Source organism: Pan troglodytes, chromosome 2 (genome assembly GCF_028858775.2).
Source record: "Pan troglodytes isolate AG18354 chromosome 2, NHGRI_mPanTro3-v2.0_pri, whole genome shotgun sequence".
NCBI lineage: Eukaryota > Metazoa > Chordata > Mammalia > Primates > Hominidae > Pan > Pan troglodytes.
In genome coordinates this window covers 117,551,919-117,575,988 of record NC_086015.1, presented here as the reverse complement: position 1 = coordinate 117,575,988, position 24,070 = coordinate 117,551,919, and the positions used below count along the sequence as shown (strand labels likewise).

Below are 24,070 nucleotides of genomic sequence, written 5' to 3'. Positions count from 1 at the left end.
AGCAATGCCTTGAAAATCCTCATCACCTGGCCCTGTGTCAACGTCAGGGGCTAATGCAAACGCACCCAACCTATACAAAGTGGAGCTGGGATTTAGGTCCCTCCAAAGCCCAGGTTCTTTAACTCCAGCAGCATCTGCCTACCTACCTCCCTGTCCCCCTCCCCACATGCAAATCCCAAACCTGACAGTAGTGAGTATGTAGGAGCCCTTTAACTTTTAGAGCTAAGTCAACCTAAAAAAATATTAGTTAACATGACCGGTTACTAATGTGAATTGAGCAATTGCCAGGTAACAGGCACAGTTCCAAGTGCTTTGTAAAGTACATACTATGAATATTCCCATTTTGCAGATGAGGAAATGGGTTTGGAAAGGTTAGACAACTTGCTCTAGGTGACAGAGCTAGTGAGAGGCAAAATTTGGATTTGAACCCACTTAGGCTGACTCTAGAACCCATTTTCCTCATGTCTCATGTTCTACTGCCTGTCTCTACTATCTGATGTCTTCAGGGTGTCCAGACACTGAGGTGGGCTCTGTCTGGAGTAGAAAACCCCAGAGAAGTGTGTCCCTGTCCTCAAGATGCTTTCAGAAAGCTTATAGGCTCCTTAGGAAAATAAGACTAATGCAAATGAAGTAATTAGAAAATCTTAGCAGACAGCCTGTAATTAGCTGTAATGTAATATCCCCCAAGGCTAAGAAAAGTGCTTCCTAGTGAAGGCCATGAGACCTAACCCCTGCCTCCAGAGCTATAATCACTCTTCTAGAAAATCAGAATCTAGGTCAGACAGGGCCCTCGGCCTGCAATCTGGTACTGCAATTCTCTCTCCCAAGGAGTCCCCTCTGACCAAATAGCATATCCACAAAATAGCTATATAAAATGCATCATATGCACAGTTTTTTTCCAGTGTTTTTTTCAAACTAATGAGAAAATATTTTAAAACCTGTTGAAAAAATTCTGGTTCTCAAGTACCACAAAAACCCTAAGTGTGGGCTCGGGTCTTTCACCCCACCTTCTCTGTTGAGTGGTATCAATTATTCAAGTTTGCCCACTGCAGTCCATTCTAAACCAACAAGGTGATGGAAAACTAGATCCATCGAGCAAGAGAAACTTCATAGTTCCAAACTTGTTCCCACTCCTATCTCTGTGGAACAAACTACCCAAAAATGTAGTGACTTAAAACAGTAAACATTTTATTTTTTATTATCTTTCAGAATTCCTGTGAGTGACAAGTTCTCAGCTGGGTGAATGTGTTAGTTTGCTAGGGCTACATAACAAAGTACTACAGGTTACAAAGTAAAGTAACATAAACAACAGAAATATTTTTTCTTATAGTTCTGGAGGCCAGAAGTCCAAGACCAAGTTAGCAGCAGGGTTGATGTCTTCTGAGGCCTCTCTCCTTGACTTGTAGGTGCCACTTTTCCATGTGTCTCCACATGCCCTCTGTGTGTGTCTGTGTCCTAACCTCCTCTTCTTACAAGGACACCAATCATATTGGATTTGGGCCCACCCATATGACCTAATTTTACCTTAATGACCTCTTTAAAGCTCTGTCTCCAAATAGTCACATTCTGAAGTGCTAGGGGCTAGGATTTCAACATATGAATTTTGGGGAGGATATAATTTGGCTCATAATAGTGAGTTTTTTGCTCCTTGTGGCATCCACTGATGCCATTCAGTGGGACTCAGTTGGCACATGGGCTAGTCTGGAGGGTCCAAAATGGCTTCAGTCACATCTGTACCTTGGTGGGGATGGCTGGAAGGCTGAACTCAGCTACAGCTGTTGACTAGAGAGTCTTCACATGGCCTCTCCATCCTGGGTATCTCAAAGTAGTCAGATAGTTTACATGGCAGTTCATGTCCCAAGAAAACTGGGCATGACCTTTTATGACCTAGCCTCAGAAATCACATAGCACCACTTCACATAGCACCGTGCTTGATTGTTCTAGGTAGTCATGGATCTTCTCAGATTCAAGGTGAGGAAACATGGACCACACCTCTCAATGGAAGGAGTCTCAAAAAATTTTCAGTCGTATTTTAGATTGACACAGCTGTTTACAGTTTAGCCATATCATCCATGAATTTCCTGCCACTCAGTCAACTCAACCCAGATGAAAGGAGCTCAATGAACACTATGCTTATTCTCAACCCTCTGGGTTCCTCTCTGCTTCTTGAGGGCTCGGGGAAGTGGCTCACGTTTATAAGAATCAAATGGTCCTTTTCAGGCCTCAACTGCAGTCTGACCTCATAAATCCTTCAGATTCTTTCCTAGTGGTCCAGACACTCCTACTTTGTCATTGTGGATTCTTCCTCACTAACTTCGCTGCTACAAGTCATTCTGAACACTTTGTTTTATCTCCACCACTATCCCCAACATCCAATTACCAAGCCCTTAAATTTCTGGAATCTTTCCTTTCTCCCACAAGTCCAATGTTCTAGGCCAAATGGAAGATTTCACGATCTCTCGGAACTGCAATTGCCTCTCTATAACACTTGGGGTGATCCACCTAAAAATCAAATCTGAACCTGTTGTTAGTCACTTAAGCCACGTCTGTAGTTTCCCTAAATCCAAAACCTGGAGTCCAAATAGTCTTGGTGCCCTATCTAGTACTCAAGGCCCTGCAAACACATAGACTTTACCCATGTCTTCAGTCTCATCTCTTTTCAATCACTCTTGCACTTTATACATCTGTCACCACAAATTGGTCATTTTTTTTCTTTTGATATTTGGTTGAAGCAAGTCAGATGTTATCAAAAAGTTTTCTGTTCTATTAAGTTGCTGTTTTCCCAGTCCTTGGCTAAAGATATAATTTTCTTGGCGCTTCTTTTGTCTCTGCCTATTGGTGATTCCAGGTTACAGTTTTCTCCAACACCCTGCAGTTCAGGAAAAATTAGAGGCAAAAAGAAAACCTAGGGAGCTCTCCACTGTGTTGTTCCTCAAGCCCTGAGGTTCTAGGGCAGCTCACTTTTTTCCATCTGCCTCCGACAGTCTTCTTGTGTTTATTGTGTTATGTCTGAATTTTTTTTTTTTTGTAAGAGGCAGAACTAGTAAGAAATGGGGCTACTTGATCTTGGCCAGAACTGGAATCTATCAATTAAGCTTTAATGAATAAATAAAAGAACTGTTTGAGAAATACAGGACCAAACCAGTTGGGTATTTTTGAAGAATGTATACTCATCTGTTATGGAGAATGTTAAAGAGGGAGTTTCTTAGGGAAGCCGTGCTCTGGAGTTTTGGGATAGACTCTGAATGTCAGAGTGATGAAGAGTTATTCTGTATCAGCTCTGGGGGAGGAGTTTCAAATTGTGAAGCACAGTAAAAACCTACAGAATTGGGCACTGTTTTATGAAGAGTCTGTGGAGACAGAGTGGGCTGGTGTATTAGTCCATTCTCGCACTTCTGTAAAGAAATTCCTGAGACTGGGTAATTTATTTTCTTTCTTTCTTTCTTTCTTTCTTTCTTTCTTTCTTTCTTTCTTTCTTTCTTTCTTTCTTTCCTTCCTTCCTTCCTTCCTTCTTTCTTTCTTTCTTTCTTCCTTTCTTTCTTTTGAGATGAGTCTCACTCTGTCATCCAGGCTGGAGTGTAATGGTGTGATCTTGGCTCACTGAAACCTCCACCTCCTGGGTTCAAGCAATCCTCCCACCTCAGCCTCCCAAGTAGCTAGAATTACAAATATGCACCACCATACCTAGCTAAGCTTTTTGGTATTTTTAGTAGAGACAGGGTTTCACGATGGTGGCCTGGCTGGCCTCAAACTCCTGACCTCAAGTGATCTGCCTCGGCTTCCAGAAGTGCTGAGATTACAGACATAAGTCACTAAACCTGGCCATGGGTAATTTATTTTTAAAAAGAGGTTTGATTGGCTTATGTTTCCACAAGCTGTACAGGAAGCATGGCAGCATCTGCTTCTGGGGAGGTATCAGGGAGCTTTTACTCATGGCAGAAGGAAAAGCTGGAACAGGCATCTTCACGTGACCAAAACAGGAGAAACAGAGAGTGAGAACGGAGGTGCCACACACTTTTAAATAACCAGATCTTGTGAAAACTCTATCATGAGAATAGCACCAAAGGGATGGTGCTAAACCATTCATGAAGGATCTACGCCCATGATCCAATCACCTCCCCCAGACCCCTCCTCCAACATTGGGGATTACATTTGAACATGAGATATGGGTGCACAAATCCAAACCATATCATTCTGCCCCCTGGCTCCTCCCAATCTTATGTCCTTACATTGTAAAATACAATCATCGTTTCTCAACAGTCTCCAGAGTCTTAACTCATTTCAGCATTAATGCAAAAGTCCAAAGTCCAAAGTCTTATCTGAGACAAGGCTAGTCCCTTCTGCCTATGAGCCTGTAGAATTAAAAACAAGTTAGTTACTTCCAAGATACAAGCATTGGGTAAGTATTCTCATTACAAAAAGGGAGAAATTGGTCAAAAGCAATGACATATAAGCTCCATGCAAGTCTGAAACCCAGCAGGACAATCATTAAGTCTTAAAGCTCCAAAATAATCTTCATTGACTCCATGTCTCACTTCCAGGGCACACTGATGCAAAGGTGGATTCCCAAGGACCTGGGCAGCTCTGCCCCTTAGGCTTTGCAGGGTACAGCACCCTGGCTGCTTTCACAGGCTGGTGTTGGGTGCCTGCAGTTTTCTAGGCACACAGTGCAAGCTGTCATTGTATCTACCATTCCAGGGTCTGGAGGACAGTGGTGCTCTTCTCATACCTACATTAGGCAGTCCCCAGTGTGGATTCTGTGTGGAGGCTCCAACCCCACATTTCCTCTCCACATTGCCCTAGTAGAGGTCCTCCATTAGGGCTCCACTCTTGCAACAGGTTTCTGCCTGGACAGCTTTTCCATACATCCTCTGAAATCTAGACAGAAGATCCCAAGCCTCAACTCTTGCACTCTGTGCACCTGCAAGCTTAACACTACATGGAAGCCACCAAGGATTGTGGCTTGTGGCTTGTTCCCTCTGAAGCAGCAGCCCAAGCTGTACCTGGGCACCTCTGAGTCACAGCTGGAGCTAGAGTAGCTGGGATGTGAGAAGCAGTGTCTCAAGGCTGCACAGGGAAGCACGGCCCTGGGCCTGGCTCATGAAACCATTTTTCCCTCCTGTGTCTCTGGGCCTATGATGGGAGAGGCTGCCGCAAAGGTCTCTGTAATGCCTTGGAGGCCTCTTTCCCATTGTCTTGGCTATTAACATTTGGCTCTTCTTTACTTATGCAAATTTCTGCAGCCAGCTTGAATTCCTCCCCCAGAAAATGGGTTTTTCTTTTGTACCACATTGCCAGGCTGCAAATTTTCCAAACTTTTATGCTCTGCATCCCTTTTAAATATAAGTTCCAATTTCAAGTCAATTCTTTGCTCACCCATGTGAGTTTAAGCTGTTAGAAGCAGCCAGGTTATTTATTGCACACTTTGCTGCATAGAAATTTCTTCTGCTAAATACCCTAAATCATCACTCTCAAGTTCAAAGTTCCACAGATCCCTAGAACAGGGGCACAATGCTGCCAGGTTCCTTGCTAATGCATAACAAATGTGACTTTTGTTCAAGTTCCCAATAAGTTCCTCATTTGAGACTTTCTCAGCCATCTGAGACTTTCTCAGCCTAGATATCACTGTCCATATCACTATCAGCATTTTGGTCACAACAACTTAACAGGTCTCTAGAAAGTTCCAAATTTTTTCTTATCTTCCTGTCTTCTGAGCCCTCCATACTCCTCCAACCTCTGCCCATTACCCAGATCCAAAGTCGCTTCCAAATTTTCAGGTATCTTTATAGCAATGCCCCACTTCTCAATACCAATTTTCTGTATCAGTCCATTCTTATCCTGCTATACAGAAATACCTGAGACTGGGTAATTTATAAACAAAAGAGGTTAAATTGGCTCATGGTTCCACAGGCTGTACAGGAAGCATGGCAGCATCTGCTTCTGGGGGAGGTATCAAGGAGCTTTTACTCATGGTGGAAGGCAAAGCTGGAGCATACATCTTCACGTGGCCAGAGCAGGGGAAAGAAAGAGAGAGAGGGGAGGTGCCACACACTTCTAAACAAGTAGATCTCATGAGAACTCTATCAGGAGAACAGCACCAAAAAGGATAGTGCTAAGCCATTCATGAAGGATCTACCCCCATGATCAAATCATCTCCTACTAGGCCCCATCTCCAACACTGGGGATTACAAATGAACATGGGATTTGAGTGGGGACACAAATCCAAACCATATCAGCTGGGACAAATTAAGCTGTCTTATATAAGGCAAATTCCAGAAAGCAGCACCACAGTAATCAGTCTTAACTCTACCCAAGATGAAAAGATACTAGAATATCCCCCAGATGAGCTCTGTTTACTCCCCTTGTGGAAGAAAGGCCAAAAAGTCTTCAGAAAGACAGCTGAAGTTCTCAAATAGTAACAGCCACACCTGTCTAGACATTAATAGAATAATCTTCAAATTGACCACTTTGAACAGCATCATGGAGGAGATGTTAATTGGATAAGAAAACAAGAAGCTATGGAAAGGGCTAGGACACCCAGAATGGGAAGGCATGGCTTGGGAGATACCCTGCTTAGACTTTCATGTGGACTGTATTTATTGTTCCTTATTCCACATCTTAATCCATGCTCTATGGCTGGAGTGGCTTATTAGGAAGGATGAAAATGAGAGGAGTTAGTTAATGAGCTCTTAGAGACAGCATGATCATCCATTTCTAGATAATCAAAGACTGATAAGACTGGACCTGACTTTTTAGCAAAGGACCTAAGAGTTTTGAGGTGGAAAATCCTAAGACATATTGAATTAAAATGGAACATGGTGGTTCATCTGAAATTTGCCCTTTAAATCTCAAATTGAAATTATAAATGTAACTGCTCTGTGAATTCACAAATTCTGCTTCTGACAACATGTTCTCTTTACTACTTCTCGTCTACCCTGAGATTTATTAATTTATCATACCTGGGCCTACACAGCCTCTCTGCTATAGTCTTACTGCAGACTAATTGAGACCTAAATGTGGCTAGGAGAAAATCCCTAGATGTGGAGAATCTGGTCTTATCCCTCATTTTCCAGGTGAAGAAACTCAATGATGAAGTAATTTTCCCAAGGTTATTCAACAAGTAAGTCCCATCTTAAGCCTAAGCTTCTCCGCTTTGAATTTACCAACCCTTCTAGATCAAGAAACAATAAATATTTCTGTTTCCTATTTCTGAACCTTTTTAGTGGGATATTACAGCATGAGATGGTGACATTTCATAACAACATTTGAAGGATTTGCTATTAGTCTGGTAATGGAAAACATGCTAATGAATATATATGTATATATACATATATAATTGAGAACTCAGCAACTTGGTAGACAAGTAGAACAGACAAGAAGCACATGGGAAACCTCCAGTCATAAAGAGTATTTTCTGAGCAAAACAGAAACTCATTCTTCCCCACAGCAACCACCATGCGGAGAGAACTTCAGAATCCACCTGGGCATCCAAGAGGCAGTTGTTGAGTTTATCTACAGTGTCTCTAGGACCCTAGGGCATCTCATACAAGCAGAAAAGGGGGAGAAGCAGGTCCTAAAACTGTGGCTGCAGGAACAATTTGCTTTTGCATTTGAAGTGGACTGCTCCCTTACCAGGCAGAAACAGAGCTGTCTCACACAAAGGAAGAGTTGGTTCACAAAAGAGATAATTAATAAATGAGCTGTGCTGGGTTTTGTGTTTTGATTGTTGTTTCTTGGGCTTCATACTGTTTGAAGTAATAAGCAATGGTGAAAGAATTCTATGTGGACAGGTCATTCTCATCTTTGGCCACACTCCTCTTCATTGGTTGGAGGGTATAAAACACCTTTTTCTGAGGGTTATAAAAGGAATCAAATTAGGCAAAATATGGATTTGCTCACTGGCCACATGCAAGGCACAGTATTTCTTACTCTGAGAGATATAAAGATGAGTTCAATGGGAATTCTGCTCTTGAGAACTTACAGTTTGATGAGAGAGTCAGGCTGCACAAATAGTTAGCTGTATCACCAGGAAGAAAGTGATGGCATGAGATAAAGGATAAAGGACTAGGGAGATACAAGGGAGAATGTATTTCTAACATGAAGAATCATGGCCAGGCACGGTGGCTCATGCCTGTAATCCCAGCACTTTGGGAGGCCAAGGTGGGTGGATCACCTGAGGTCAGGAGTTCAAGACCAGCCTGACCAACATGGTGAAACCCCGTCTCTACTAAAAATACAAAAACTAGCCGGGCATGGTCCATGCACCTGTAGTCCCAGCTACTGAGGAGGCTGAGAGAGGAGAATCACTTGAACCCAGGAGGCAAGGAGGCCGAGGTTGCAGTGAACCGAGATCATACCACTGTACTCCAGCCCGGGCGACAGAGAGAGACTTCATCTCAAGAAAAAAAAAAAAAAAGAATCAAGGAGAATCCATGTTTTTAGAGGCAAAGACATTTTAGTTGGGCCTATCCTAATGACCTCATTTTAACTTGATCGTCTGCAAAGATTCTGTTTCCGAATAAGGTCACATGCTCATGTACTGGAGGTTAGGACTTCATCTTTTGGAGGGATCAATTCAACCCAAAGTGGTAAGTACGTATATCTTGTGGAAATGTGACACTATGTTCTAAGGGGCTATACTATTGGAGTCATAGGGTAAGGCCACAATTGTGTGAATGAAGGTGGATTCTCCACTGAAGGAAGAAGATAATATACTCATTAGGCATCTTTGTAAAATATGGAAACAGAAAATGGGGAATACAGGCCTGGATTGGGGTTAGTTCCTCTGTCTGGACTTTGACTTGGGCCTAGACACTGTGGAATTGAGGCATGTGTGAGATGTTTCTGGGTGGTAGAGAAAAACTGGCCTCTTCCTAAAATGGTGGTGAAGAGAATGGGCTCTGAGCAGAAGGCAGCTGTATGGAGGCCAGCTGAATGGACTGGGAACTGAGGACTCCAAGAACAGCCCTATCTAGTAGCCAGTTGTTATTCTTTATATGAAAGTCCCTCTGTGATCCCCAGCCCTAAGAAAAGTCTTGTTAAAGCCACAGTTTGGTCTAACACTAGAGAGTTTATGTTCATGCCTGGATTACAGTGATAAGGGGAAGTCCATGGGTGTGTCCAAGGACCAAAAATTGCAGGTGAGAGTCTATAGTCACATTGGTTAAGTCATCCACAGGATCCCTTGTGAGAAACCCCCTGAGAATTTCCAGAGAGCAGACTCTGGGCATTGTTACTGATATGATCTAATTTGTACCAACTTTTTGCTGAGATAGTCACATTACTTACAAGCTTTTCTACTGACAGCCCAAATGAGAGAAATTTTTTTATCATTTTTAGGAGCTGTTTTATATCATTAAAACCATATGCTGAAAGACAAATTCATTAAAGAAAAAAATAGACATTTCCAAGAAACAAAACTAATGCATTTTGTAACCGCCCACATGATCATGGTTAGATTGCATGTATTTAGTGATCAGCTTTCTTTAACTCTTTTTTTTTTCTCAAGACAGAGTCTTGCTCTGTTGCCCAGGCTGGAGTGCAGTGGCACCATCTTGGCTCACTGCAACCTCCGACTCCCAGATTCAAGTAATTCTCCTGCCTCACCCTCCTGAATAGCTGGGATTACAGGCACGTACCACCACGCCCAGCTAATTTTTGTATTTTTAGGAGAGATTGGGTTTCGCCATGTTGGCCAGGCTGGTCTCAAACTCCTGACCTTGTGAACCGCCTGCCTTGGCCTCCCAAAGTGCTAGAATTACAGGCCTGAGCCACCGCGCCCAGCTCTTTAACTCTTAAAAATAAGCACAACAGAGACCAGGAATGACACTTGGAGAACCACTGCTGGAGAGAACTTCACCATCAAATGTGCAGCGTCCTGAGAATGATGAAGGCACTGTCCCTGGCAAGACAGTTCAGAACCGATTCAGAAGAGCTCATGCATAGCAGCCTAAGTCATTGCCATCCACTATTGCCTCCCATCTTGGGGAGACTCTTGCTGTCTGGATAACACAGCTGAGCCTTCTGCCTTGTATTGTGACTGTACTGATTTGTTCCAAATACTTTGGGTGAGAAAACTCTGTTGGATTTTTCAGTTAGCATGTCTGCCTGCTCTTTTATTTCTCTGACCCCAATATTTATATCTTATAAAAGTAATCAAGCTGGTGATACCAGTAAAATTTCACACTACACACATTCTTAATTATGAAACATTAGAAGAATTTTTTTTAATCAGCAAAATGAAAATGGCATTTGATAGCACCTCTTCTTTTCAATATAGTAGATAGAGGTTCTGGCCAGCACAGAAGAAAGAAAAATAAAACAAAGTATAAGTATTTGCTAAAAGTCAACCTGCCAGGCCACCTCACTGGGAGAACTGCAATATCAGCGTCTTTGGGTCTCTCCTCTTGAGCTGATTAGATTCTGAGAGAGGAACATTCCAAACAGCTGCTACGAAGAGCAAAGAGGGGTGGAGTGAGGGGTCCATATGTCAGTGACCATCAGTTCTCTTCTTCGGTATTCGCCAGAACTGTCCAATTTGCTTCTCCTTCCCTGGTTCCAAGATCCTCTCTTCACTTTAAAAACCAGCTGCATTTTGGGAAGGGGAGGGCAGTGGATTAGGGTCTTGCTCAAAGCTCAAGCCACTGCCACCAATCTCCATATGATGGCTTCCACTCCTCACCAGCTCCAGAGCGATTTGGTGCTGTTACACCCTTCATTTTTGAGGATTCTGCAACATAAACTGTGATGCTTCCCTGGCTCCCCTGGGAGAAGTACTGGACGGCAGCAGTCCCAGGCGGCTGAACAATGTTGTATTCTGTGTAGCGGCCATCCTCTTTCCTGAACTCTCTCCAGGTGTTTGCTAATGTGAGCATTCTGGAACACATTTCCTGGTACATGTGGGAAAGCTTTGTTTTGGAAAGACCTTTAGGACATAGGACCAAACTTTTCCAAAGTGATTTTACTAATTACAGAACCATCCACAACATAAAAGAGATCCTGAATTTCCATGTCTTCTCCACACTGAGTATTTTGACTGGATTGACTTTAATGGCCAGCTCCTTGGTACAGTTTATCGTGGGGTCAGCGGGTAAAATTAAGTGATAAGTGGGACACACTCTCTCCACGCCCTGCATGAACAAGTTCCTTACATGCATGTTCTTATGTGCACGTTTGTGCGCAAGCTTGCAGGTTCCCCCGACCCAACCGGCATCAACTTCCATTTAGAATAATTGAGGGTTAAATTCCCAGGAATTAAAAAATGAAACTGAGGCCTCTGAGACTTGTAGTTCGGCTGGCGGAGGCTGCACGCGGCTCTCTGGTATCTGTAGTCGGAAGTACTCTCTGCGTATGCGGATGCAGGTGTCGCGTGGCTTTTGTCTTGCTCCATTGCAGCAACATCCGAGGCAGTGGTGCAGGGCATGTCCATGATCTTAACCTGGAAGAAGTGGGAGCAGCTGGACCAGCCCCAGCGGACCCCGTACTGGGAGGTGACACCAGAGACCTGCAGACCCCTCGTCACTGGGGCATGCAAACCACAGTTGACCTACTAGCTGAAGCAGTGATAAAAGAGCAGAAAATACCTTTGCTAAAGCTGCTGTCCAGGTGACCAAGTAAAAGCCAAAGCCAGCCAGCCTTGTCCTAGGGAGCCTTGCTCCTGGAAAGACTAACTCAGGGAGCCAGAAGTTCCTCCAGGTTGAGGTGAGTGAGGGAAAGAGTGGTTGTGAGAGGTGACAGCGTGCTGGCAGTCCTCACAGCCCTCACTCGCTCTCGGCGCCTCCTCTGCCTGGGCTCCCACTTTGGCGGCACTTGAGGAGCCCTTCAGCCCACCACTGCACTGTGGGAGCCCCTTTCTGGGCTGGCCAAGGCCGGAGCCGGCTCCCTCAGCTTGCAGGGAGGTGTGGAGGGAGAGGAAAGAGCGGGAACCGGGGCTTCACGTGGCACTTGCGGGCCAGCTGGAGTTCCGAGTGGGCGTGGGCTTGGCGGGCCCCACACTCGGAGCAGCCGGCCGGCCCTGCTGGCCCCAGGCAATGAGGGGCTTAGCACCCGGGCCAGCGGCTGCGGAGGGTGTACTGGGTCCCCCAGCAGTGCCAGCCCACTGGCGCTGCACTCGATTTCTTGCTGGGCCTTAGCTGCCTTCCCGTGGGGCAGGGCTCGGGACCTGCAGCCCGCCATGCCTGAGCCTCCCACCCCCTCCGTGGGCTCCTGTACGGCCCGATCCTCCCCGATGAGCACCGCCCCCTGCTCCACGGCACCCAGTCCCATCGACCACCCAAGGGCTGAGGAGTGCGGGTGCATGGCCCAGGACTGGCAGGCAGCTCCACCTGCAGCCCCCGTGCGGGATCCACTGGGTGAAGCCAGCTGGGCTTCTGAGTCTGGTGGGGACATGGAGAACCTTTATGTGTAGCTCAGGGATTGTAAATACACCAATCAGCACCCTGTGTCTAGCTCAGGGTTTGTGAATGCACCAATCTACACTCTGTATCTAGCTACTCTGGTGGGGCCTTGGAGAACCTTTATGTCTAGCTCAAGGTTTGTAAACACACCAATCAGCACCCTGTGTCTAGCTCAGGGTTTGTGAATGCACCAATTGACACTCTGTATCTAGCTACTCTGGTGGGGACTTAGAGAACCTTTATGTCCACACTCTGTGTCTAGCTAATCTAGTGGGGACGTGGAGAACCTTTGTGTCTAGCTCAGGAATTGTAAACACACCAATCAGCGCCCTGTCAAAACAGACCAGGGCTCTACCAATCAGCAGGATGTGGGTGGGGCCAGATAAGAGAATGAAAGCAGGCTGCCCGAGCCAGCAGTGGCAACCCGCTGGGGTCCCTTTCCACACTGTGGAAGCTTTGTTCTTTCGCTCTTTGCAATAAATCTTGCTACTACTCACTCTTTGGGTCCACACTGCTTTTACCAGCTGTAACACTCACCGCAAAGGTCTGCAGCTTCACTCCTGAAGCCAGCGAGACCACGAGCCCACGGGGAGGAACGAACAACTCCAGACGCGCCGCCTTAAGCCTTAAGAGCTGTAACACTCACCACAAAGGTCTGCAGCTTCACTCCTGAGCCAGCGAGACCACGAACCCGCCAAAAGGAAGAAACTCCGAACACATCCGAACATCAGAAGGGACAAACTCTAGACGCGCCACCTTAAGAGCTGTAACACTCACCACAAGGGTCCGCGGCTTCATTCTTGAAGTCAGTGAGACCAAGAACCCACCAATTCCGGACACAGTTGGAAATGCAGAAGGGCACTTGAGTTTGGCTGCAGTCTCCCACACGGAGACCTTCTGGAGGAAGATGAGCCCTAAACGCGATGGGTTGGGGACAGATGATGGTCTGCACTCACAGGTTTTACAGGAGCAGGTCTCCACAGGAGACAATCTCCATGAATGTGACTCCCAGGGACGAAGTAAAGACACTTTGGTTCGTGAGGAGAAGACCTACAAATGCAAGGAATGTGGGAACGTGTTTAACAAAAACAGCCTCCTTGTTCGACATCAGCAGATTCACACTGGGGTGAAGCCTTATGAATACCAGGAGTGTGGAAAAGCCTTTCCTGAAAAGGTCGACTTCGTTCGACACATGAGGATTCACACAGGGGAGAAGCCCTGTAAGTGCGTGGAGTGCAGGAAGGTCTTCAACCGCAGGTCGCACCTCCTGTGCTACCGCCAGATTCACACTGGAGAGAATCCCTATGAGTGCAGCGAGTGTGGAAAGACCTTCAGCTATCACTCTGTCTTCATCCAGCATCGCGTGACCCACACTGGAGAAAAACTCTTTGGGTGCAAAGAATGTGGAAAAACCTTTTACTACAACTCTTCCTTAACCCGGCACATGAAGATTCACACAGGAGAGAAGCCCTGCAAGTGCAGTGAGTGCGGGAAGACCTTCACCTACCACTCTGTTTTCTTCCGACATAGTATGACCCACACTTCAGGAAAGCCCTACGAGTGTAAAGAATGTGGGAAAGGCTTTTACTACAGCTATTCCCTCACTCGACATACAAGGAGTCACACTGGAGAGAAACCTTATGAGTGCCTTGAACATAGAAAGGCCTTTGGCTACCACTCTGCTTTTGCCCAACAGAGTAAGATCCACTCTGGAGGAAAAAACCTTTGAGTGCAAATGATGTGGGAATTTATGGGTTTTCTTTTTTTTTTCTTTGATACATAGAGAGCCACACTGAAGAGAAGCACTCTGAATTCAGTGACAGTAGGAAAGCTGTGACCTGCAGCTCATCCTCACTTGGCATTGAAGAATTCCTTCTAGAGATAAACTCTATGAGATACGTGGGAAGGCCTTTTGCAAGTGGGCCCACATCAGTCAACGTCAGAGAACTTAAACTGGGAAAAGACATTTTGACAAAAACTAGTGAAGAAAATCTTTTGGCCACAGGAAATATCTTCCTCAGCATCTGAGAATTTTTCCAGGAGGGAGACCTGTTGGTTATTGTGCACTTAAAAGAACCACCCACACCTCTCTCCATAGTTCATATCACTAAGCCACTTCAGGATTTTTTTTTTTTAAGTAAGAAGGGAACTGTAAAAGAGAAAAAAAGAAATGCATGCATAGCTTCTGTCAGACTTCTCTGAAAGCCATGCCTATCAAAATTTGAATTCAGTTCTTCATTTTGCAGATGGCTGAAAGGTACAAAGGCCTTGCCTCGTTATTTGTCCTTTATATGTATTCACTCCTGTCTACAGGAGAATTGTCCTCTGTAAAGACTGACTCTGTAAAGATTTATTGAATGCGTTCTTTGTTCTAAAACATTGTACTCCTGAGGAATGTAAGTCTTTGTGAGAAATATGAACGCTTAAGTAATGGAATATGTGAAACTTGTAAGAACGTAGAATATAAAAATACTGCCATATAAAATCCTTTCATATCTGAGGAGGTAAGTAACCACATTGAATGGGCATATTTTGCTACATCATTTAAGACTACTTAAGGCTTTAATTTAACAAAAAACAATTCTTCATGTGGTTTTGAACACCCAGTGCTCAATATACTTGTTTGTTTTGATTTATTTTCTCAGGGACGAGAGAATGATGGTGAAGCTGTGTTGCTTTCCCAGGTGAGCCTTGATTATTTCCTCTGTGCTTTCTCAGCTTCTTTGGCCTTCTGTAAGAGGGGCTTCTCCAAGAGCATGTCACTAGTTTTCTAGAGGTTAAACAAGAGCTAAGACAAACAAAACAAAACACAGCTTATCTAATCTAATGAGAAACTCAGAAAAAAATGTTTTGATGAATACAATGTATTAAAATATAAAACATGTAGATCCTTTGACATGTTAATTCAATTCTAGAAATCCTCAGAAATGTTTTTATATTATGCAGAGATGTGCGTGCAAAGAATAATCGCTGCAGTTTTGTTTTTATGTGTGAAACGTTGAGAACAATCTAAATGTTTATCAGTTGGAAGTAAGTTATGGTACATCTGTTCTATGAAATACTGTGAAACAATAAGGTATCCCTGTATGTACTGATATCAAAACATCTCTAAGATACAGTATTTAGTAAAAGAGAAAGTTTCAGGAAATAAAACTACATCTAGAAGTATAAGCATAAAACTGTTAATAGTGGTTTTCTGCAGGAAATGGGATGGACCAGGGTTATATGCAATGTTCAGTTTTTACTTTTATACTTAAGTATTGTTTATGTTTGAAAAATAAAAAGCATTTATTGTTTTTGCAATAAATGTTTAAAAGATTTCAATAAAGATAGCATGTTAGAATAAAAGTGACTTCTATTATTTCTTAAAAAGCGTACATTTTACAGGGTGTTTTTTTTAAAGTCCTGGTCTTATTATGCCTTAAAAAAAATAACAGACCAAGGATCCAGAGCTACCTAATCACATTTAATAAATGATAATATAATTTTTTTGTTTGCTTGTTTGTTTGTTTGTTTGTTTGTTTTTGAGATGGAGTCTCACTCTGTTACCCAGGCTGGAGTGCAGTGGCGCATCTCGGCTCACTGCAACCTCTGCCTCCTGGGTTCAAGTGATTCTCTTGCCTCAACCTCCCAAGTAGCTGGGACTACAGGCACCCGCCACCACGCCCAGCTAATTTTTTGTATTTTTAGTAGAGATGGGGTTTCACCGTGTTAGCCAGGATGGTCTCGATCTCCTGACCTCATGATCCACCCACCTCAGCCTCTCAAAATGCTTACAGGCGTGAGCCACTGTACCTGGCTGATAATAGTTTTAAAATGATGAGCCAGCATATATATAGTTGAATACATGTAAAAATGAGAGTTCAGCATAGGCTGCTCTTCAATGAACATTCATTTCCTTTAAACTGCTGGTAACATAAATGCTCTTTTGCAAGTGGTTAAGTTTTAGATGGCTGATTTCTATTTCCCTGGATTTGATCACAAGAAAGCACCAAACTGGTGTTGATGTCAATGTATTTTGTACACACATTTGCTAGCCACAGTTGATTTGTGTTTGCTACTGAATGAATGTGATCTGGTTAGCTTTGTGATATACGTTCGTGTTCCAAATGAAGAGAACTATAGCTGCATTTTTCCCAACATAATCGTGCCATGCGGTCAGACCTGTTTTCCAGTAAAGAAAATGAGTTTGATATCTGCAGATCATATCTTACAATTTGCTGTGTTCTCCCTCACAAAATATGTGAACATTTGTTAGCATCATTTCATTTAGGAATCATATACCATCAGAAATATTTTCCCTATTAGAAATAAACAGGGAGTGCAATTTTCATATAAACAAACCTGTAACCCACTGGTAAAACTCTGTTCATGCTTTTCAGTTGTAGTACTTGGCCCAAAAATGTTGCACCACCATCTGGGGCAATTTTGTGAGCGTTATTCTCTTCTTTAGCAAGAGAAGTTGACAGCTGTGCCATGATATAAGTAGATTCTGTCCATTTGGGGTCAGTTCCTGGAAGTGGACTGTGAGTAAGATGACCTTATTGGCTTAGTAGGAGAAAATGTCACCTTGGGAAGATCTCTTTTCTGTGAGAGTCATTGAGTAGTCTCTCATGTAAGTCTAGACTGAGCAGGCTTCACTGCCCTGGGAGAGATGAATGCAAGACCTTTGTTGTTTGCTGTGGTTTTAAAACTCTGCCTCTACTACCACCTCCTCAAGTGCAATGAGACTAACAGAACTACAGGGTCCTGTTGAGCCCAGGAGCTGCATGGAATGGTGGCAGTCACTTTGCTAGTGCAGTGGGCATGAATCAGACTGCAAGCTAGAGGAACAAGGCATCAGTCAGGAAGAGGGGATGCACGGCTAGGCTTGAGCCCTCTTCATCCGGATGTCCCCAGACCCCCCAGCACAGGCCCTGCATAAAGGCCGTGTGGGGGTGACCCCCCTGACCCAAGGGGGACTTCATGTGCCACATGCAGGCAGAGCTGTCTCCATCCTCAGAGCCAGAGGCTGGCCCTTCACAGCCTCCAGTCAGGCAGGGGGCCCTCCGGGGTGGCCTGCTCATGGACTACAGCCCAGCAAGTGGGGGGGGCAGGGGGCAGTGACATCCCCCAGGCTCTACCAGGTATTTATCTTTTCCCCTCCAGCTGGTGCCTCTGAGCTTCACAGGGCCCAGAAGCGACCAGCCCCACCCACTAAGGGTCCTCAGGAGCTGGAGAGGGGCCCTGGGCTGGGGGCCAGAGAGGGACTACCCCCTGAAGAACCATCTTCTGTAGGGCTATTGGGCCCAGGGGGACTGGGGCTGGGAGTAGGTGTGGCCAGCCACCATTTCTCCCACCGTGACCTCTGTGTTGTGGAACAGGGAAGTAGTGCCACCTCTTCTTGGACTTCAGGGGCCTGGAGTCCCTCCTGGCCCCGATCATATGCTTCCTGAAATACTTTACACACCAAAGACTAGGCTTTCCCAGACCCAGGGGGACAGGGGTCCCTAGGGGAGTCCCCAGGGCCAGCCCTCTGGGCCAGCTACACACGCTCGACACTGATTTGCAGTTTTGCACAAATAAGGGGTAAGAGCCCAGTGGCTAGGGTGGGCAAGAGGGGGAGCCTCTGGCCTAGGGAGTCCCCTGGCATTGACAGTGGGCACAGTCTCAAGCACACACCCCCAGCCCTGGACCTCCAGGCCCCTGCCCCACCAAGCAAAGGCTGCTTCTGCTGGAGAAGCCCCAAATGTCAGTTCTAAGGAAGAGGGTCCAGCCCTTTGGACGTGCCAGGGAACCCTGGGCCACCCTACTGCTACCAACAGTTCTGATGCTCAAACCACACCCTTCTGGAGCCACCTGCTGCCTGGGCCCAAGGAGCCTGTTTTGGACCCAACAGACTGCAGTCCCATGGGGCGGAGGCTGACAGGTGCCCATCACCTGAAGCTGAGCCCACTTTGAAGCCTCTGGAAGGGGCCAGGCCTGCTGAGCCCCCCTAGTGCCTCCCCTGTTCCTACCCCTGCTATCAGCTGTACCCTGCTGGGCAACTTTGAGGAATCATTGCGGCAAGGACGCTTTGCACCATCTGGCCACATTGAGGGCTTCACAGCAGAGACTGGAGCTAGTGGGTCCTACTGCCCCCACCATGTCACACTGCCTGTCACTGTCACCTTCTTTGAGGTTTCTGAGCAAAATGCCCCCACCCACTTCCTGGGCTTTGTGGATCTGAACCTCCTGGGGAGGAAGAGTTACAGCGTGCCCAAAGTGGGCACCATACAAGTAACATTTAACCCCAACCAGACTGTGGTGAAGATGTTCCTGGTGACCTTCGACTTCTTGGACATGGCTGCTGCCACATGCCCCTCCTGTGCCATTGCCTCTTTTTGGTGCCTGTGGGTGAGGAGAAAAATGCTAACCCCACCCACTGCCTCCTCTGCTACTCGCTGCACCTTGGGTTCTGGAGCTCCCCCTCAGGCCTCTTAAGCCTGAATGGAGATCTCTGCCGGCTTTTTTCCTGCTAGAGCCTGGAGCTGGACGCAGGGCTCCCCTACGAACTTCAGGCTGTGACTGGGGCCTTTCTTAACCCACGTTATTCACTTTTGCCCTGATTGCCATTACTCTGAACCAATGTGGATCAATGACCTGCCCATCTTGTCCATCCCATAGATGGAGAGATGGCAAGAGACCCTTCAGGCTCGAGTTAAAGCCCTCACCATGCTCATGCCCAGATTGATCATTTGGGTATTTAAAGCTTCTGATCCTTACTACAACCTGCCCTACTTCAGGTCCTCCATGTGCCTGTCCCCTCCCTTGGTTCTCCCAGTCCAGCTTAGGTAGTAGGGAGGAACCAGAGCCACCCTGAGGTTATCCCAAGTTCCCAGGGAAGTCATGCTAGCGTTGCCTCCCTGTCCTGAAAAAGAACCACTTATTATTTTATTTATTTTTAATTTATAACTTATTCAAATTGGATTGACTTAGTAACCTCCCACACCTGATCATTGGCGTCACCCTTTTTCCTTTCCCACTCTCAGATATTGCTCCAACCTCAGGAGTTGAAGAGGCTTATGCAGGGGGCAGAAGGAGAACTGCTCTCCCTTAGCTGAGGGAAGAGGGGTTATTCCAGAGGGACTGAGTCAGTAGCCAAAGCTTCGGCTTGCCTTGTCCTTCCCCTAGTCCCTTCACTTCCCCTACCCTCTGACCTAGCTCTGAAAGCCAAATTATATGTATGCATGTGTGCACAAGCTTGTCTTTGTGTGGTATGTGTGAGAAAGAGAGTGTGCATGTATGGACACACAGAGAGGTTAACCACCCCTCACCTACAGTTCCAGACTCCAGTTGTCCCTTTCCTCCTACCTGTGTCTCCTTACTTTGGGGTGTGACTGAGGAAGGTGTCCAGGAAGCAGAGTCAGGTCCAAGGACTGGGGTGCCTCCTCTCACCTGGCCAGACTCTGACCCACCTACCTCATCTGGGGTAAGGGGCAACTCTCAGACTCAGTCATGTGGTTCCCAACTATCCCATCCCCCACTCCAGACTCTGACCCAGCCTCAGTCCTGACTCCTGGGGCTGGGCTGAGGGGAACAAGCATTTGCTGAAACTTGAAAAAACAGAAACAGGAAAAAATTGTACCTGGTACTTTTTTCAGAAAAAAAAAATGTTTTTAAAGAAAGAATAAATTCTTGTTTGGAAACCTGAAAAACAAAAACAAAAAAAGACAAAACTACAAAAAAAAAAAAACCTGCCTCTACTCTTTGAAAGCAGGTGGCCACTCTAAGACATTGGGACAGTAATTCTGCATCTGGGGGTAGTGGAGGTAGTTGATGTGACCCACTGCTTCCTGGGAGGTTATAATTGTCACTCAAGAAGGTTATAAATTAAGAGACCCCAAATGGGGTCTCACTGTGATTATGCAATGATCTGGATTTGTTAGAGAGACCTTGTAGTAAACAAATATCCATGGAATTTTTCAAGGCAAAATTCAACTGCAATACACATGGCAGTGAAAAAAGTAACTGCACCGGGTGGTATAAACTGACTAAATTTCATCTCCCTCTACATCTCACATTGGAAGGAGATCAACCTGCTTTGGAGTAAGTGTTCTTGGACAATTCAGTTAAAGGGCATGGGAACCCTCATAAGAAGATGCCGAACTTCAGGATAAGGAGGCATAGGAGACCACTTATGTGGTTAACTGCAAAAATAGGGAAAATGTCCATATTTAAATTCCAAGTTTGTGGGGCAATTCATTCCAGTTACAGGTGAAAAGGTATTTTCCTAAAGCTAATAAAACATAGTCATTTGGGGCATGTAATTCTTTAGCTATGACATTTGGCTTGTTAAATATTTTCCAATGAAGGATTTTGAATGTATATCTCTCCTTTAATTTTCATTAATGATGTTGAGAAGTAAGCTATCAGTTTATTGTCATTTCTTTATAGGTAAGTTTTCTTTTCTGTATCTTGTTTTGCAATCTATCTTTCATATTCTATAATTTCAATATGGTGTGTCTAAGTGTGATTTTCTAATTTATCCTGCTTGGTGCTCATAAGGATTTCTGAATCTCAAGATTTCTTTATTTCTCCAATTCTGAAAATTTTTCATACACTATAATTTTGAATATGAGTCTCTCCCCATTATTACTCTCTGTAGATACATATTACAACCTCTCACTTTATCTTCCCTTTCTCTTACCTTCCATATTTTCAATCTCTTTGTTCCTCTATGCATTCAGAGTAATTACTTCATATCTACCTTCTAGTTCATTAACTCTCTTTTCACCTGTGTAACTGAAATTTTTAAATTCCAGTGGTTGTATTTTTTATTTCTGCAGGTTCTAATTGGTTCTTTTTTAAAAATCAGCTTGATAGTTTCTTATACTTTCAATACCTCTTTTATATTTTATACTCAACATCACTAATACCTGAAGTTTCTACAGGCCTGATTCTTGATGTTTCTTTTGATTACCCCCCCACCTCCCCGTGACATCTTGTTTCCTCCTTTATTTTGTGATTTTTATTTTTGAGCCTATATTAATTGAAATTATATCTTAGGAATTTTTTGAGGCTTGGAATCAAGGTGCATGCCTTCAGGAGAGTTTGTGTTTGCCCTTACCAGGCACCTGGAGACACAGTGTAACCCAGAATATTTTGAATTATCAGCTTAGGATTTCTCAGCTTATATAAGCAATGGGAATTCTAGACTTAAATCCAGTGGGAGTAACTCACTGTTATGAATCTTTCAGGAGAAATTTATCCTTCCCACCATCCCAAGGGTAATTGTATTTACTGGACTCCTCTTGAGGGGCACTTTAGTTCCTATTTCCTTTTTTCACAGAAGATGTCACCTTTCAGGAGAGCCAGCTTTCAGTCTTTAATCCTATTTCCCACCTTGCTTAGAACCTGAGATTTGTCTCCTCTCTCCCAAATATGGCTTTCTCTGTATTTGTGCTTTCTTGTCATTTTTGGCCTCTAAAAATTTTCCTTTCTTGCCAATAAAACTATGCATTTTTTAAAATATAAAATTTTTTCCAACTTTACTTTCTTTTTTAGGTGCTTTGCACCAGAAGGATTTTTTTAATATCTAGTATTCATATTGCCAGAAACAGAACTTCTATTTTTCATTTAGTTAGCTATATCAAGTTTCCCTAGCCTTTTGAATTAAACCAAATGGGAAACTTTAACAGGGAAGGATTGACAGACAGGTTTGCCAACTTTTTATTTCATAAAATAACAATAACCCAAAAAAAAGCAAAAAAAAAAAAAAAACCAAAAACCCTCCTACTTTTACCATCATTCCATAATGGAATGTTGAGGAGACATAACAGAAGTGGCCTTTAATTTAAATTTACTTTATTCCACACATTGCAAGAATTGGTGACAACTTTGTCACAGACTATCATTGGTCCAGGAACTGGCATTTGGGAACCACTGAGCTATGTCACATGCCATGAAGGTCAGTCTATCTGATAGTATACTCACTATAGGATCTATTAACTAGAGGTGCTAACCACCACCATCATGCCAATGGCCAGATGAGCTAATGCCATTAAATTTACTTGTTTGCAGTTGAACAAATAACTTCCAATTTACAAAAGAAAGAAATAAAGCATGGGAGCTAAAGTCGAAATCTTGAATCTCACCTCTATTTGGGAAAATCATTCAACCTCTTACCCTCAGTTTCTTCATCTGGGATAGCAATACATTACCCATATGGATATTTTGAGGACTAATAGGAAAGTTCGTTGGGATTAATAACTTCTCTATTATTCCCCTCCCTGATAGAATACAAACTAAATTTCCCCCAAAAGGAATAAGCTCCAAACCATATACAGTAGGGCTTTCTTTTCAATATGACTCTAGAACAGGCAATGTGCCCAATTGGTTCCTTTCTTTCCTACCATGGAGGAAGAAGTTTTGGCCAGCTAAGAACTGTAGGAGAATAAATTTTGCTGGCAAGAGACATAACCTCACCAAAATTTAAGCTCCATGGAAGCTGGAACTTTGCTCATAGCTGAATCCTCAGTACCTATTACAGTGCTTGGCACATGTAAATGTTCCATAGATGAATGAGGAATAAGAAAATTAAACAGATCCCTACAACAAAATTAGTCACAATAAAACTGCAATCAGAATTACCTAACAGGAGTGGGAACCCTGTGTTCCACTTCACAGTCTTCACCCTCTTCAACCCTCTTCTCCCCGCCTCCCAATTTCCCCTGCCATGCAATGCTTCTCCAACAAGTTCTGCACAGTCCCAGAGGCAGAACCTGGTTTTGGGAGAAAACAGGCAGAATTAAATTCAATATGCAGAACCATCTTTTCAGGGTCCTTGCAATCTGTGCACAAGTCTGTCATGCTATAACTGCTTGTATGCTGCTCACTGGTGGCTCTGAAGACCTTCAGGAGCATCAATCAACTGTACAGAGGATGGTCAGCTACAAGCTATGAATAACAAGACTAATTAGCATTCATTGACCATTTTCATTATGCCAGGCTCTATGCCTGTTTTATATGTATTATCTCACTTCATTCTCAGTGAAACCCGAGGTAGTTACTATTTTCATCCCCATTTTCTAGGTGGTGAATCTGTGGCATAGAAAGGTGAAATAGTTTGTCCAAGGTCACAAAGCTGATTCTCTGCAAAATCCATGCTCTTAACTGTGGCGCTATATAAAATACAGATTTTATAGCACTTCAAAGTCTTTGGCATGGGTTGTATGTAAGCATATTCATATTGTGATGTGAATTTTCTTAAATAAATCTCATTCCTTTTGATTTTCTTACACTGGGATATAAGTTGAAAAGATAAATATGAAAAAAGAAAACCAAGTCTAAAAGTGAAAGTAGAGTTTGAAGGGACTAGAGTAAAAAGAACAACACTGCTCTTCCTCCTTCAGTTGTCTTCTTCCTCCTCTCTGTATCTCAGTCCTGTCTCTCTTCTTTACCACCATCACCCGTATCTGATATAATATCACTTCTTACCTTCACTACTACTGCAAAGGCTTCCTAACCGATCTGCCTCCACCCACTTTCACCCACCTCCACTGCCCCCCGCATCTGCCACCCCATCCTATCAATACTTCAAGAAAGCAAGCAAGCATAGGATGTTTTAAAAATCACCAGAGCAGTTTTTAAACACTGCCCTCATTATGGCCATCCTCCTGCCTAACACCTTTTTCAATTGCTTTCTCTTACATTCA

The 24,070-nt window shown here is 44.2% G+C and overlaps 1 protein-coding gene and 1 pseudogene across 2 annotated transcripts; both read left to right on the top strand.

The window, feature by feature from the left end:
• Positions 1-12,791: 12,791 nt before the first annotated feature.
• Positions 12,792-15,736, top strand: ZNF80 (zinc finger protein 80). Of its 2 annotated transcripts, XM_063805273.1 has the most exons (2): positions 12,809-14,899; positions 15,041-15,736. In XM_063805273.1, exon 1 carries the CDS (start codon positions 13,303-13,305, stop codon positions 14,122-14,124), a length of 822 nt encoding a protein of 273 aa, XP_063661343.1. In that variant the 5' UTR covers positions 12,809-13,302; the 3' UTR covers positions 14,125-14,899; positions 15,041-15,736.
• Positions 15,737-17,360: 1,624 nt separating this feature from the next.
• Positions 17,361-18,982, top strand: LOC104005688 (atos homolog protein B-like; annotated as a pseudogene).
• Positions 18,983-24,070: the final 5,088 nt, after the last annotated feature.